This window comes from Betta splendens, chromosome 4 (assembly GCF_900634795.4).
Source record: "Betta splendens chromosome 4, fBetSpl5.4, whole genome shotgun sequence".
Taxonomy (NCBI): Eukaryota; Metazoa; Chordata; class Actinopteri; order Anabantiformes; family Osphronemidae; genus Betta; species Betta splendens.
The window spans coordinates 20,213,616-20,228,185 of record NC_040884.2 but is presented as its reverse complement, the minus strand read 5'-3'; the positions used below and the strand labels follow the sequence as shown (position 1 = coordinate 20,228,185).

Genomic DNA, 14,570 nt, shown 5'->3' with positions numbered 1-14,570 from the left:
TGAGTTCGCCGAACATCAGAATGAACTCAATCAGCAGACGTTGAAATATGATCGCACATGTGCATAAATATGCGTGTTTCCCCGCCCGACGCCCCCACGCGCGTTTCTTTCGGCAGCGGTTCAATAAAGTTTCATCTCTGCGGCAGTTCACGAAGTTTCCGTTCAAAACTCTCCCCGGGTCGCACGTGTTTTTCTCTACACTGACTTATAAATGCCGCAGATCCAAAAAAACGTTTTCCACTAATTGTAAACTTTGCACCGCTGTAAACAAGTTGAAACTCCGCATGTGTGCGTCGGCTGCGTGCTAATTGTGCCATCCGGGGTTTCTAACCAACCACACTTATTTCACAGGGAATAAATCAGAACCAGGCCAGGTTTGGCACCGACTGCGGCGCATTTGAGCAGTTTTAGGGATCCCACATCGACGAGTTCGTCACAATAAACAGCGTTTAACGCCAGTTCCTGCAATTAGTCCACTTCGTGTCATCTAAACTTGTGAGAAATTCCATCGTTTTGAAACGTGAGACCTCTGCTGCTTCAAGAGGTCCGCCCGGATTTCCAGGGTTTAAAAGCACACAAATGAGCGCAACAACGCTAAAAGTCTACTGAGCCAGTGGGGGTTTCTAATAGATTACTTACTTCTTTCCTAGTGACTCTGCTGATTATCTTGTGGGAGAAAACGATCTGTCTTCTTTCTTCTTCCCCTCTTCCTAAGTTGCAGATGTGCCTCTGGAGTTGCCTGGGACTTTTTTTTCACGCTGCAAGTCCAACTCCAGACGGTCGCTGCCAGAGTTTGCGTTCTTGTGTGTCTTTCTCCTCCTTCTCACAGTTTGCTGTGTTCAACCACCGCCGGACCACCACCATCAGTCTGCCGATAATATCTGCCGATAGCAGACCGCAGATGTGCGTAAAAACAACAGAAGCGTCAGAGAAGCGCGTGGAGAGTTAGTGCATTTTGTGCGCTTTTTCCGAGGAGAAGAGAGAGAGGGCGAAGTGTTGGACTCCAGCTGCTCCTTCCCTCGCTTGACTCCTCCCTTCGGGTTGCTCCCTCCTTTACCCACTGCCTCCCTCCTTTTTCATTTTGTGTACCCCTTTCTTTCTTTCTTCCTTCAATTCTTGCTATTTGGGAAACTTATTAAACAAACTTAACGCGGGGTTTTTTTTTCCTTCACTGCCACTTTTTATAGTTGAACAATAATTTTTTCGCGTTTTTTCAAAAACATGAATTCAAGTTAATAAAATTTTACTTTGTGCGTATTTTCCTGTTTGTTCATATCTGTTATTTGTAGCAGTCGTTCCACTTAATACTGCACGAATTCATTCAATTGTAGCTGCTGGGCACTTTTCAAAAACCTTTTCAAACATGCTGTTTATACTCACATAAATCCAAATCAATAAACTTGTAGGATTCATGTGCATCATTACAACTGTTTGGATGCATTTGCATGTCATGAACCTGTATGATATTTTATAAGTAATTAGCTTTTACAGTTAATCATTTTAAACCTCTTTACCCAGTCAATGCTGTTAGATTTCTTACTTAATTATCTCCCTTCATACATTTAAATCACTATGATTTGACTATTGGAATCTGTTGATTTATGAGGGTTGAATCAGTCTCCAGGGCTGAGCCGTCACATTGATACCTAATGCGGCAGTAAAAACGAGCAAAGTCCTTCCTGTAGGGTTAGGTATAATCAATATACATAATCAATATAGAGGGAAATTATGTGGTAAGAGAGGTCTTTAGGGTGCTGCTCCAATCAATGAAGAGGTGGGAGTTTAGAAAGGAAAATCACTGGTTAATCGTTTAACCAGGATTTGAATCGTGTGTGTGGTCGAGGGGTCAAGTCCGTCAGGCCACATTTTGTGTATTTAACCCCAAAGTCACACACGTCCAATGATCTAAATCTTCCCTAAAAGAGGATGTTCAACAATCACTTATTGTGTCAATTACATCTGCACTAATTACTGTCCTAATCAATCAGACACTAAGTTCTTCTGCCACGACTTCCAACGTCCCTGTTGTCAATAATCCCCCGAATGTTTGACGAAACATGAAGATGGATTTTGGAAGTCGGAGCTGAGCAAACAAATAAATCCACAACTCCTGCACACGTGGGAACAAATACTTTAAGTGTAATTCATATATTTTTAAGTCGACTAATAATATTTATGATAGCTAATTTTAAATAGAAAAAAATAAATAAGGAAGCAAGGATAAAAACACAGGCAAATATGAAATGTTTCAAATACACAGCTGTACATTTTGATCTGTGTGTCAGTAGAATAAAAAAGCTCGCGTCCGTGAAGTCAGGAAATCAGGCCGAGTGAGGAGACAGTCAAAGGTGTTCTGTATGACACGACTAATTCTCCTGTCAGTTTGTCAGGCGGTGCTCATCTGGCGCGGACTACACAGAGATAAAGTCCTTGTTATGAATCTCTCAAAGAGAATCTGAGGAACGTAGAGGTGGGTGCGGGGGAGCTAGGTGGGGGAGAACAAGAGGGTAAAGGGGGAGGAGAGGGAGGGGCGCACATGGGCATCAGTGGGGTTAGCGGCTCCCGAAAGTATTTCATCAAAGAGGGCCAGGATCCTGGGGATTGAGATTCTGCCTGGAGGCAAGTAACCAATGGTCTCCCAAGAACATATTCCAAAGTAGGACTCGCAGAGCCAAAGCACACATCAAAAGCACCTCTGTAGCCAAAGCGATTCTGGAGGAGAAAGAAAGGGGTCCGGGTCCCTTCTTGGCCCCCTTTAAGCCCCAGATCTCACCCCAATTAAGAAGGAACTACTGTTTGTTCCAGACCCTGAGATCCACAGGCAGGGAGGTGGACTCAGAGGCGCACGCGGTCCAATCACGAGCGTGCACGTGCCCTTTCACGCACGCGCCCTCCCGTTCAGGCGCCGCCGCGCTCCTCCGCTCCGCGGCCGAGGGCGCGGGAGCAGCGCCGCGCGACCAGGATCAGCGTCTGGAACCCGGGGCTATTTTTCAAGCGACGGCCAAGTGACAGAGCGCGTTTCAGCCCCTCTCAGCCCCGATCTCACTGAAATCATATGTAGTGCTCGGTGTGTTCGCATATGTTACACGAGTAACAGTAAATCAATACTTGGCCCAGTGCTGGACTCTCCGCCTTTACTTCTTCGCCGCTGGACAGATGTCACTGTGAAATGGATATGGCAGAATAAGCGTATTATGTCCTCACAGATGTGACCAGTGGAAACGCACTGGCCGCGGTCTCCCACCACCGAGCGGTTTCATCAGCTGAAAACGCCTGTGTTCGTTCTCCTTTAACCCAAACACTGTTAATGCAGCTCCTGAATTACTGGATGGAGAGAGCGTTTTCTAATTGGAGCTGCAAAATGAAGAGGTGCAGGGCTGGGCCTTCTGCATCTGGTGGTGTACTGGTCACAGCACGCGGATCCCAGTTTGATTCCAGGCTGGGACACGGTTTCCACCTCCCCGTCTGTCAAGCACGCGTTTTCAGACTCACAGACTGAAGCAGGAACCTCCTGTCCTGGGAGCGTGCGCGGAGCTGGAATGCGCTGGAAAACTGTAATTACTGTAAGTACAGCATCGATAGGCGGCTCATTCTACGGCGACACGAGCCGGAGGACTCCATCGCGTTTCATTACACGTAATTGGCAGGTTGCGATTTTCCACCCGGAGCTTCTAAGGAGGGTGTAAAATATGGCGCATTGTATTTTAATATGATGTTGAATTTACAGCTTGAACGACACATGTAGATGATTTGTGTAATATTCTGAATATTTGTATTTCAATCACACTTCTGGTTCCGATGTGCACAGGAATTGCTCACATCCCAGCTCTTGTTGCTCTCCCCTCGTCGACCTCCTCGTCCCTCCGCTGTGAACACAGGCCTCCGCAGAGTCCGTGTTTGCTCGCTCTTAATCTGTGGGTCAACACGCGTCGATTGCGCCGGCCAACAGATGATCACAGCCACCCGACACCGGGCCTGTTTGCCAGCTTTGGGCCGAACAAACACATCGCAGGGGGCCGCGGCGACCTCTGCTCCAGCGCCGGGGCCTTATCTCCCCCTCAGACGTTGCCCCCCCCCCCCCGCGTCATGTATCGTCTCCTCCTCCTCCTATTCCCACACGTTCTGTACCTGTGCGTACATTCACGACGCTAACAGACACAGCGCTCAGCCCCCCCCCCCCTCCCGCCACCCCTCACCCCCAGCCCCCCGCCCCACCCCTGCCGGAGGTATCGGGTGACTTGAGTGGGCCATTAGTGTGAATGACTGATAAGACCCTCAGCCCCCAATCATCAGAAAGAGGATATTTGCAGTTATTTTGAATCCGTCAGAAATAATAAACGCAAAACTGGATCCACTCATACTATTATTTAAGCAATTTCCCCGTGATAACGTCCCGTGGGGATTTCATGTGGTTTCCAAATAACGACATAATAAAGCCACGACGCCTGCACCCCCTTATCAGGCTGGATTAAAAGGGAATAATGAAACAGAGAGGGTTTAGAGCCTTGTGTGGTATGAATATGATTATCTAATAGACTGCAATGGAAAGGCATGTTAATTCCACTTTAACGCCAGACCTTTCCCAGACTATTTGGTGCCCCTGGCTCCTCCTAAGACCCCTCCTCCTCCCCCCTCTGACCTGTTTCTCCACTTCTTTTTCCCCGTTTTCTGTAAGTTTAAATAATCTTTTTTTTTCCACAGAAGTCATTATGCCCCCCGTCTATCTCTGTGAATGAACACGAGCATGCGACAGTGATAACCCCCCCCCGTTTCTCCCTCTCCTCTGGTCTAATTGAAGAGTGTTGGTCTCTTAACTATCATACAAAACCACTCAAGGCAGTTATCAATATTCAGATTTTTTTTATTGTTGCTTGAAGTATGTGGGTCACTCTCAGACAAACTCAAATCAAACTTTCCGAGTTGAAGTCGCACATCTCGCGGCGCTTCGGCGTCACTGTTGGGGAGCGCGGCGTCGACGTGGATTCATTCCAAGGCGCCGTTTCATTATGCGAACGTTGTCTGTCTGCTGAAATCACGGCATGCGAACAGTTTGACCCAACGCTGATGAATTCTCCTGCCTGTGTCCACATCGTGATCACTTACAGCTGATGCGCCTTTGTTTCAAGGGCAAACAATTACTCACCCAGCACCAAATAAAGATTGAAGTCATGTGCCGGCCTTGCTGTCAAAACTGTGTAAAGATGTTGTCAGACACACAGATGTTATGTGTATTTTGCTATTGATGCTGACTGATTAAAAATACCATAGTCTTTTGATCAACACAGAAAGAATTCCCAGAGCGATGCGAGTGAGAATGGGGGGTCATCATTAGGCCCATTAGGGCCAATCAGGCTTCTTCAGCCATGTAGTCAAGTCCGTTCTCATCTAGCCCGGCACGGAGCTGTATTGTAGATCAGGGCACACATCCTGAGAGCAGACTGAGCTCCCACAGGACACAGGTAAAAAAGAAGCATCAATATTTCATCAAACTACTCTCTCTTTCTGGTCCAGATCAAAGCCTCGACTCCCACAGTCCTACAGGTAGAGATGGCTCTTTTGTTTTCGCTCCTCAGGTAGAGCAGCAGTCAGACTCTGTTCTCCTTTGGAAGCTGCGCAGCGCTGCCCGTCCGTCTCGCAGCTTACTGCCTCGCGCTTGGAAGCGGAGGTAAAAGGCAAGGGTTGAGACTGCGAGGGTGAAGACATGCTCCAGAGATGTCCAGAGATTGAACTCCTCGGCCTCGCGGTGTTGTATTGTTTCCTGCTTTTTTCTTTGGTGTTGTTTTGCGTGTGTTTTTTTTTCCCACAGTGAGACTAATGGTCAGAGCAAACCGAGGGTGTTGTAATTTGTCTCTGGAACCCTGCAACACTGTTGCACAAGTCATTCCAAATGTCATTTGCATCAACATCCGTATTGGTATTGTAATACGTTTGCTGACATTGTGATTGGGGTCATTTGAAGCGTTATGTGATGCAAATGCAGAAAACTAGAGCCCAGAATTCATACTAATGTGAAGTAAGTAAAGCATTATTACAGAGAAAACAGGAAGTGTCTGAAGCTTCAACATTCAACACAATTAACAAAAATCAATTAACATGATGAAAATATTCTCCTCATTTTCCTGGTAATTAATTTACACAATGCATAAAATAAAGCTTTAATGAAACATAAGTATGTGTGGACATCATCTCCTCCCCAGCACACATGTACTTAGCGTGTTTGTTGTACGTTGGCTTCGCATTCATGGCCACGCGCCCCTCAAAGCGCTTCCTCCCCCCACATCAGCTCTGCGCTCCCTCCGAACACGCCGAGGGGCCTCTGCTCCTCTGCTCCTCTCATCATCGGCGTCAATCTGTGGCTGTCACTCGGAGCCGGACAGTGACTAACGACATTCCCAGTCAGTCAAACACTTATCACCGCACAGGTAACACACAGGCCTGGAAATGACTGACATGAAATGGAAACGTCTCTCATTCTGTGGGACCGGGAGCTGAAGTGAAATATTAGCTGTGGGAGCGATGGCAGTTGATAAGAGGCTCCCTGTTTGGGCTGGAATTGTGGAGGTCCAACTTCTATTACGTTTCTTTTTCTGGCATGAGCCGCCGGTTTGCTTGGATACGGGCTAACTTTTCCACTTCCTCTCTCATACGTGCAATATTTCACTCTACACAGTATGTTTCAAATCTTCCAACAAGCTTTGATATCTCACAATGATATATCTGCGACTTATTATAGTATAAATGCTGCTCAAAGCCACGGGGTCGTTGTTGACAACGGCCATTGTCCCTGAGGTTTTGTGGGGTCCACGGAACCAGACCAGAGGCCAGTTGGAACCAGACTGCAGCCTCTCAGTGTCATCGGGTCACATAGTCTTAGTGTGTCTCACCTATTACTCACAGACTGCACCACGTCCTGCCTCTATCCTTCTTCCTCCTCCGCACGCACACACATGTACAATTCCCTGTGTGCACAAAGATAGATGGGATGTTCCCAAACCACAGGTGCTGCTCCACTTGTGAGTGTTTCGCATTCTTCACCACACAGTCCAGACCTGCTCGTTTTTTTTTTTTTTTTACTTTTTTGCCGTGCGCCCCCGCCTAACACATCCCCCCACACCCCCAACCTCCGTGGCAATTACCGCCGACGCATCCAAGCTGTGGGATAATAAGGAACGCGGAGCGCCACTAATGCGGTACACAATCAATCTGCCTGTCTGTTAGCAGCTCTTTGGGAGCGAGAGCCCATTCGCGAGTGATGAGAGTTCAGGTTCAGACGTGGCCTTCGGAGCAGATCGCCACTAGATGGGGTTAGCTCCGTCTGCAACTTGTTGTTTCTGGCAGCGGCGCTGACACTCTGTGCAAGGGATGCCACCTTGTGGCTGAGCAGGAGGAGGAGGAGAGGAAAGGGACACGGGACTCAGGATGGAGAGATGCTGCATTGATAAGAATGAGAATGAATTTGACCTTTTGACCTTTTAGACCACATGACGACAAATAGCAAACCCTCTCATTAGTACAGTCTGTTCTCATGATCAGCGTTTGTTGAGGTGAGAGTGAAACTACACACACATGATAATGGGGTTGTTGTTTATCTGACCTAAATACAGATCCAACTAATTTCTACAACCAACAATACATTTTATTTTATCAAAACCACATCTGACCTTAATAAAAAGAATCAGGCCTGACATCAGACAATAAACTGGATTTTGCAACAGGATGTGTCACAATGTTGTTGTTCCTCTTTTTCGAATCAACACGAGCAGCACTTCTCCCCCCACCCTTCTGTCTGTATCTCAGCGCCCAGTTTGAGGCTTCTTTGGGGGCCGTGACAGCATCGCGGCGAGGCCTTGGCTCTGCCAACAGGCACGAGAGCGCTGGGCACGAGAGCTCCAGGCGCGGGGCCGGCTGTTATTGACTTCAGCGCTGGTTTCCTGTCGTGACAGACAAATGTGCAAAAGGTGGAAAACAAGAGAGCGCGTCTGTGGTCCCACCTGAACTCGGCAGGTACGTCGCAGTTGTCTGGGGCCAACCTCAGTGACCACAGTACAAGCGTTTGTTTTTTACAGTGAATGTGATAACAAGTACTTTGTGGCGCTGTATTTCTCTCTTCGTCTTCCTCCATCTGTCTGACTACGAACTTCTGGTCAACGATCTTCTAATTGTGTTTCCACATTTAAGTTTTCTGCAGCTTAATAAGAAATGTTATCTCCTAACGAGCTTTACTTTTTTTTACGTGTGTGACAGTGGACCGTGCTTGTTTTGCCTATTGTAGCTCACAGAGCACAAACCATGAGGCCAACCTCCAACCTCAGCCTTGAATCTTTGCCTGTATGCCCTGATTTCAAATTGATATCACAGAGATTCTTCGAGGCCGAGCTCATCGCTCGCGGCTCACAGATCAAAACGATAAACAGAAAGCAGGCCACCTCGCCTGAACCGTTTGATGCTCTGCGTTCTTGCAGTAGCTGCAAGGGCCCACATTGAACTGCGGAGAACGCGGCCTTTGTTACACTCTATAGCTGAGCCGTTGTGCTTGGGCTTAAAGTTGAGGCGGGACGTGGAATCTGCTCTTCTTTCCGCTGTAGTGGCACCTGTCTGAGCTACAGCCACCGAGGGGCCAACGTCTCTGGTGCGGGTGAGAATGGGTGTCTGTCAGCGCCCGCTGTGAAACTGCCGAGTCATATCTGAAGCCCAGACGAGGTTCAGCAGCTGGGGCTGCAGACGATGGAACAGACTGTCAACAGGAGGACGCGGCGTCAGATCGAAAGCGCCGCGGATTTCGACTGGCCACACGTAGAAGCTTGCTTCCCACCGCGGCGCCTACGTCGCCCCAGTGAAAGCGCTCCAACACTTTCCCATGCGTGGCGCATTTAGCTGCGCTCATCACGTGCAGTAGGCGTGGTGGAAGAAAGATGCCACATGCTTCAGACTTCGCCTCATGTTTAATTTGACTTGCAGCCATAACACACTTACAGTAACACACAAAAATATTACAGAGGGAAGAGAAAACGTATCAAAAAACACAATATTTACACTATTGTACAAGTTAATGCAGCAACATCATGGAAGAACGTGCTGATGATCCAAGTCCAAACTATGGGTTAATACTGAAGTTCAGCATGGCGGTGCTTTGCTCTGCAGGCTCAGACGTCAGGTTTGGAGTTTGATGAACCCCTTTATATGGAGAGGGCCGGGGTCGTATCAGTGTCTGACATGACAGAGGGGCGCTTGGGAACCGCCTGCACTTTGGTGAGCCCCCCTTTGCCCAGGCCGCCGACACACGCCCTGATAATCCTCAGCAGGTCCTGCCTGAAGCGAACCCCGATGAAGACGTACAGGAAGGGGTTGAGGCAGGCGTGCGTGTACGCCAGGCTCTTGGCGACCTGCCGGCCCACGTCGTAGGCCATGACGGTGCTGCAGTCGGTCATGGTGGCGTTGGCCGCCTGCGCCGCCTCCACGATCAGCAGGCTGTTGTAGGGCAGCTGCGAGAGGACGAACACGAAGACCACGGCGAAGATGACGCGCAGCGCCTTGTGCTTCTCGAAGCTCTTGGCCTGCAGCAGCGTGCGGATGATGACGGAGTAGCAGAAGAACATGACGAGCAGGGGGAGGCAGAAGCCCATGCAGATCTGCAGGACCAGCACCAGGATCTTAGTCCGGTTGTGGGTGTTGTTCCAGTAGACCAAGGTGCAGAAGGACAGCCCGCTGGTGTCGGGCTTCACCTGGGCGAAGATGAACTCGGGCAGGGCCAGGAGCGTGGCGAGCACCCACACGCCGAGGCAGGCCAGTTTGCTGTAGAACAGCCGCTTGTTCTTCAGGTTGTGGGCCTTTGTGACCTGCACGATGGCGATGTAGCGGTCCACGCTGATGCACGTGAGCAGGAACATGCTGCTGAAGAAGTTGACCTTGTAGATGGCCGACACCACCTTGCAGAAGCCGGTGCCGAAGTCCCAGCCCTTGATGGCGTCGGCGGCCCAGAAGGGCAGCATGCACAGGAAGAGCAGGTCGGCCACGGCCAGGTTCAGCAGGTACACGTCGGTCATGGTCTTCAGCCGGTTGCGCACGGTGGTGTAAATCCAGACCACCAGCAGGTTCCCGAAGGCGCCGAGGATGAAGATGATCCAGAAGAGCGGCGGCTCGTACTGGCTGCGGAAGGACCGGACCCACTGTCGCTGACACATGCCAGTGACCTCGGTCGGCTCCGTGTCGTAGTCGTAGTTAGACGTCCCCTGCGTTAAAAAGAGAGAACATCATCCTGTCTCCTTTTAAAGGGACTTTCGTTCAGCAGATGCTCAGCCTCCTTCTTCTCACTTCCTGTCAGGCAGGCGCTTTTTCTCCCCTTCTTACCCAACTCACTAACTGCTCTCAGGGTTTCATAACGCGAGCCGCTTCTAGCGGGGATACGGCGACACGACATCAAACGCTGTCTGTGACGTACGCTCTAACCAGAGTGTGAAAGAACCGCTGTCAGGTGCAGGTGTTATGTCTGAGCCAGGGAAACCACACAGCACAACTTCCTGCTGCTATCCAAGCCCGAGAGGGTAAACGATCCTGAGGGGCTCCAGAAAGGGGCCCGCAGCAGAACCCAGTACCCCAGAAACACCACCTTCAGATGTAGGCCTCAGATAAACAGCCAGTGGAAAATGTGATGCTCACTGTGGCATTTGAGTATCCTATAGATGTCTGCTTGAGATAGTGTACTTGGATCAGAGGCAGGTAAATGTTCCACCACCTAACGCATCCTATATTACGTTGTATATCTTGTGAAATTAATAACTAAAACTGTAGTACGTTTTGCAGGCACTCAAGTATTTAATCAGAGAGAGAGCTATTACACTTTTACTCTTATCTGTTTATTGAATCAAATTTAAAATCAAACTATAAATAATGATATGTCATGAGGTGAGAATGAACTCATCCTTTAGCGGTTGTGCTGCTTCTGGTAAACACACTTGTAGTAACTCAGATGTTTGTTGCTGATTTTTCCATTTCATATTCTTAATTTCAGATAATTATTTAATATCAAAGCTTGTCAAAACATTTCCAAACACATTTTTCCTACTGGACACTTTTACTTGTAGGAAGCACTTTTTAAGCCATTACTACAAAATTAAAGCAAATCTGCACAGGGGCGTCTGTGACAATAAGCAGAAAGCTCCTTAAGCAGAAAAGTTCTTGTCTTATTCAGTCATGCAGTGCATCAACGTGACTGAAGACTGTAGTTCCTGTGTTAGCAATCATATAATAATTTAAAGTAATACTTACAGATTCAATATAATCAAGGGTTGTAAACGTGGATGGCATCATGTCTGTCATATCTGCAAAGAACCAAACCATGAGACAACACAGAAAAACTTTAAACACATTGAAGTTTCTGTAATGTTGTAATAAACCTACCGGCTCAGAGCAGTTTCTCATTCAACCGTTCCAACTGTAGGTCTGGTAGCACTGCAGCCTTTTGAGCAGTCAGTGTCATCTCTGGCTTTTAAGCTTTCCCTTTAACCACAGGGTCACGTGATTGGAACCGTACAGTATCTCACAGCATCTCTGGTAGAGTCTGTAAAGTGGGCTGTCAGGCAGTCAGAGCAGCACAAAGCCCTCCTCCTTTAATTACGGCAGTACAACAATACTAGAATCGCACACAAAAACACAGTGTTTCAGAGGGCAGCTGCCCCCACTGAACCGTGGCCACTAGCCTCAAAGCAAAAAATAATACACCCACATACCTCTGTACAGCCGATTGAGTTTCAAGTAAAAGCCCACGTCTGACTTTGTTTGTGTGCACAGGTGGAGCAGGAAACTGGAAACCATGAAGCTCGGCTATAAAGCTCAAAGATGGCCTAAGTTCAACCAACAGTGTCAGAGCACTTATCTGTCAGGAGCTCGGGGTGTTTGCGCTCCTAAAATGACAGAAGTGACTGAGTCAGCGGCGTGAGGGAAGTCTCTCTGTGGGGTTTCATGTTTCAGGGAGTGATGCGTTCGAGCAAGTGAGGAAATGTTGCTTTGAACTCGTCTGAAAAGCACCACTTTGTAACAAATGGCAGCGATGTCACACCTGGACATGAGGAATTAAGTGGAGACAGATGAGTTGTGAGTCTTACGTGGATTAAAGGAGAGAGTGCAAAGGTGTTGAAGGGTGAACTTACTGTAGTTGCTGTAGTTGTGTGAAGCTCCTTCTTGATCTGTACCTGTTCCAACTGTTCTGTACGTCACAGTATCACTTCAGAGACAAGAGCTATGTTAAGGTCAGTTTTGTGTCCATGTGAGGTTAAGCATTTGGAGAGCACTTGCTACAGTTCTCAGTGCTTCCCCAGGTTCTGGTTTTCATCCACTGGACTTAACCCTAAAAACCAGCATGGTAGAAAGTGACGGTCGCTGACAGGTATTTGACTCGCACCTGCACCGTGGGTGTCAGGCTGTGCTTTTTCCAGTCTTGTTTCTCTTTTATTGAGCAAAATTCATCAGTAGTGTCTGAGGGAAATTATTGAAATGCCTCAGTGGTACAAACGTTGGCCAGGAAGAAAGTCCCTGTCAAACCAGTTGTTTACGAAAATGGAACCTAAGACGAGTCACATCTCATATGATTATTAGTAAAGGGAAGAGTAGAAATCAATGTCTGTGGAACTGTTCGACCTCACGCTAGGTTTGTGTTGCGTTGCTGTTGCTGTCTCTCGCAGTTTCACTTCCTTGTCTGATTTGATATTTCTAGTGTGAGCACGTCAACCTGTGCACCAGCAGAACCTGTGCACCAGCAAATCTTCTACTTTGTTGCATTTCTCAATTTTGATCACAGCCGACCAAACGAAAACGTCTGTGTCATGATCAGACAAGTTTTTTTTTTTTTCTTGAGGGAAAAGCTGTTAAATGAAGCCTTCCATACAGTAAAACAGTCTCACACAACAGACAGAGTCCAACTGGGTCACTTGTTTTTCCTGGACAAAGTAAACGAGTCAGAGTTTACTCGCACGATAAGTTTGATTAAACGCGTGACTGAGCTCACGCACTGTAAGACGGTTGGGACATTTCCCTGTCACAAGGTCACAAATCACGTACAGTTTAGTGTGTCATGGGTCTAAATACAACGAAAAGGAGAACACTTGAGTCAGGGTCAGCGTCTGCCACCCCTGGTCCAGTCACAGCTGCTCTTTTGATATTTATAATCATTTTTTATACTCCAAAGCTCCCCTCTGGCCTCCAGTGACAGCTTTGCAGTACGTCTGCTAGAGTCATGAGAATTCTGGGGCCTCAAATCAGACAATTTAGTCCACAGATGAGTCATCAGTGCAGCCTGTGTGATTCCGACTAGTGTGTGTGTGAAATTTGCAACACAGGAGGAAACCTGAGTGTTACATCACTCACTTGCATACACTTGCACCCTGATGCGTTTCATTCTCAGAAGAGGCTGAAGGATGCGTTGGGTAATTGTGTGTTCTTCTTGAAGATCAAAGATTAAATGAACAGCAGTTTTAGCAATGTGTGATATTAGCCATGTAGCTGAGCATTAACTGATGCTCTGTAGCATCCAGATGTGCACAGCCCCGGTATCTGGTCACACCCCATGAGGATGGAGCCCACACCAGGCTGATGCTGAATGTAAGGCGCATAAACTGTATCTATTAACATGAACTACCAGCATGAGCATGGTAAGTAGTAGTAGCTTCACAGCCGCTGCCTCTTCCAGTAAAGCGTCTGTACAGTAAAGTACTGAAACTCACGCCATCATTGTTTTGAAACTCTCAGAATATCTGATATTTCTCACGTCTACTTGATGATTCTGTAGAAAAGCCAAACAACAGAAGCTTTTGTTTAGCGAGTGAAACCAAGAAAATCCCTTTGATGCCATGTCACTGAGCAGGAAGCTGCTGTCAATGGGTACGCCACTCTGACACATATTAACACTGGGCCCATGTTGTGGGAAAGTGCTGCTGCCTGTTGCCGAGTGAGACACTGAGTCACAGCTTCCTGTGTGCCTGCTTGCTGTGATTTATTTCACGCACTGCTACGCGGCCTCCCGTCGTTTGCATCGCATTAGCAGATGCTACTTATAGAAAACAGAAGCACGGAAATGAAAGACTCCCACTTATAAGTAAAAATGTGAAAGCCTCCGCAGTTTTAATGTTGCTTTTTACTATGTGCAGGAGCTGACGTGTTTGGGAATAAATGCATCTTCTTTTCAGCTCCTAGTTCTACCCCCCCCATTTGTGCTGCACCTATAGTAAGAAACACACAAGCCATGCAAAACCAGATTGTGGCTTCAGAGTTTCACTGAAAACAACAACGGGCTGACAGTTAACTGACAGGTGACCACGTTGCTGCTGCTGCTGCCACTATCTAACACAACGATGGTTTCCGCAAGCGACGCGAAAACAATGAGCTTTTTTTTCTTTTTGGAAACACGGGAGGAAGCAGATGAGCAGATTGTTGTGTTCAAAACAGACACATGTTCTGATAAAATGCTTCTAATGCAGATAGTAAGATTCTAATGTTTACGGTTAATCGGTTGTTCCCAAACCAAACAATTAATTATATTCAACGACACATCTAATCATACGGCTGTGGTAAAATGTGTC

The 14,570-nt window shown here is 47.7% G+C and overlaps 2 protein-coding genes across 3 annotated transcripts in view; both read right to left on the bottom strand.

The window, feature by feature from the left end:
- gli3 (GLI family zinc finger 3) overlaps window positions 1-1,033 on the bottom strand; it is a 73,820-nt gene extending 72,787 nt beyond the window's left edge. The window contains exon 1 of the mRNA XM_029146954.3: window positions 640-1,033. The gene's annotated coding sequence lies outside the window, so the exon portion shown is untranslated. The remainder of the gene's footprint in view (window positions 1-639) is intronic.
- Window positions 1,034-8,923: 7,890 nt separating this feature from the next.
- Window positions 8,924-11,906, bottom strand: ccr9b (chemokine (C-C motif) receptor 9b). 2 transcript variants are annotated; one of them, XM_029149257.3, is made up of 4 exons: window positions 11,727-11,906; window positions 11,398-11,569; window positions 11,266-11,318; window positions 8,924-10,229 (listed from the first exon to the last, which is right to left on the bottom strand). In XM_029149257.3, the coding sequence occupies exons 3-4, from the start codon at window positions 11,314-11,316 to the stop codon at window positions 9,177-9,179; spliced, it is 1,104 nt and encodes a 367-aa protein (XP_029005090.1). In that variant the 5' UTR covers window positions 11,317-11,318; window positions 11,398-11,569; window positions 11,727-11,906; the 3' UTR covers window positions 8,924-9,176. The 2 variants fall into 2 exon arrangements, with proteins under 2 accessions (XP_029005090.1, XP_029005091.1); XM_029149258.3 differs by having other exon boundaries at window positions 11,398-11,557.
- Window positions 11,907-14,570: the final 2,664 nt, after the last annotated feature.

Excerpts from the sequence above, each read along its gene's own strand:
- ccr9b (XM_029149257.3), bottom strand. The coding sequence starts at position 11,316 with ATGACAGACATGATGCCATCCACGTTTACAACCCTTGATTATATTGAA. Across the intron at positions 10,230-11,265 it reads CCCTTGATTATATTGAATCT|GGGACGTCTAACTACGACTA; the intron begins GTAAGTATTACT and ends TTTTTAACGCAG.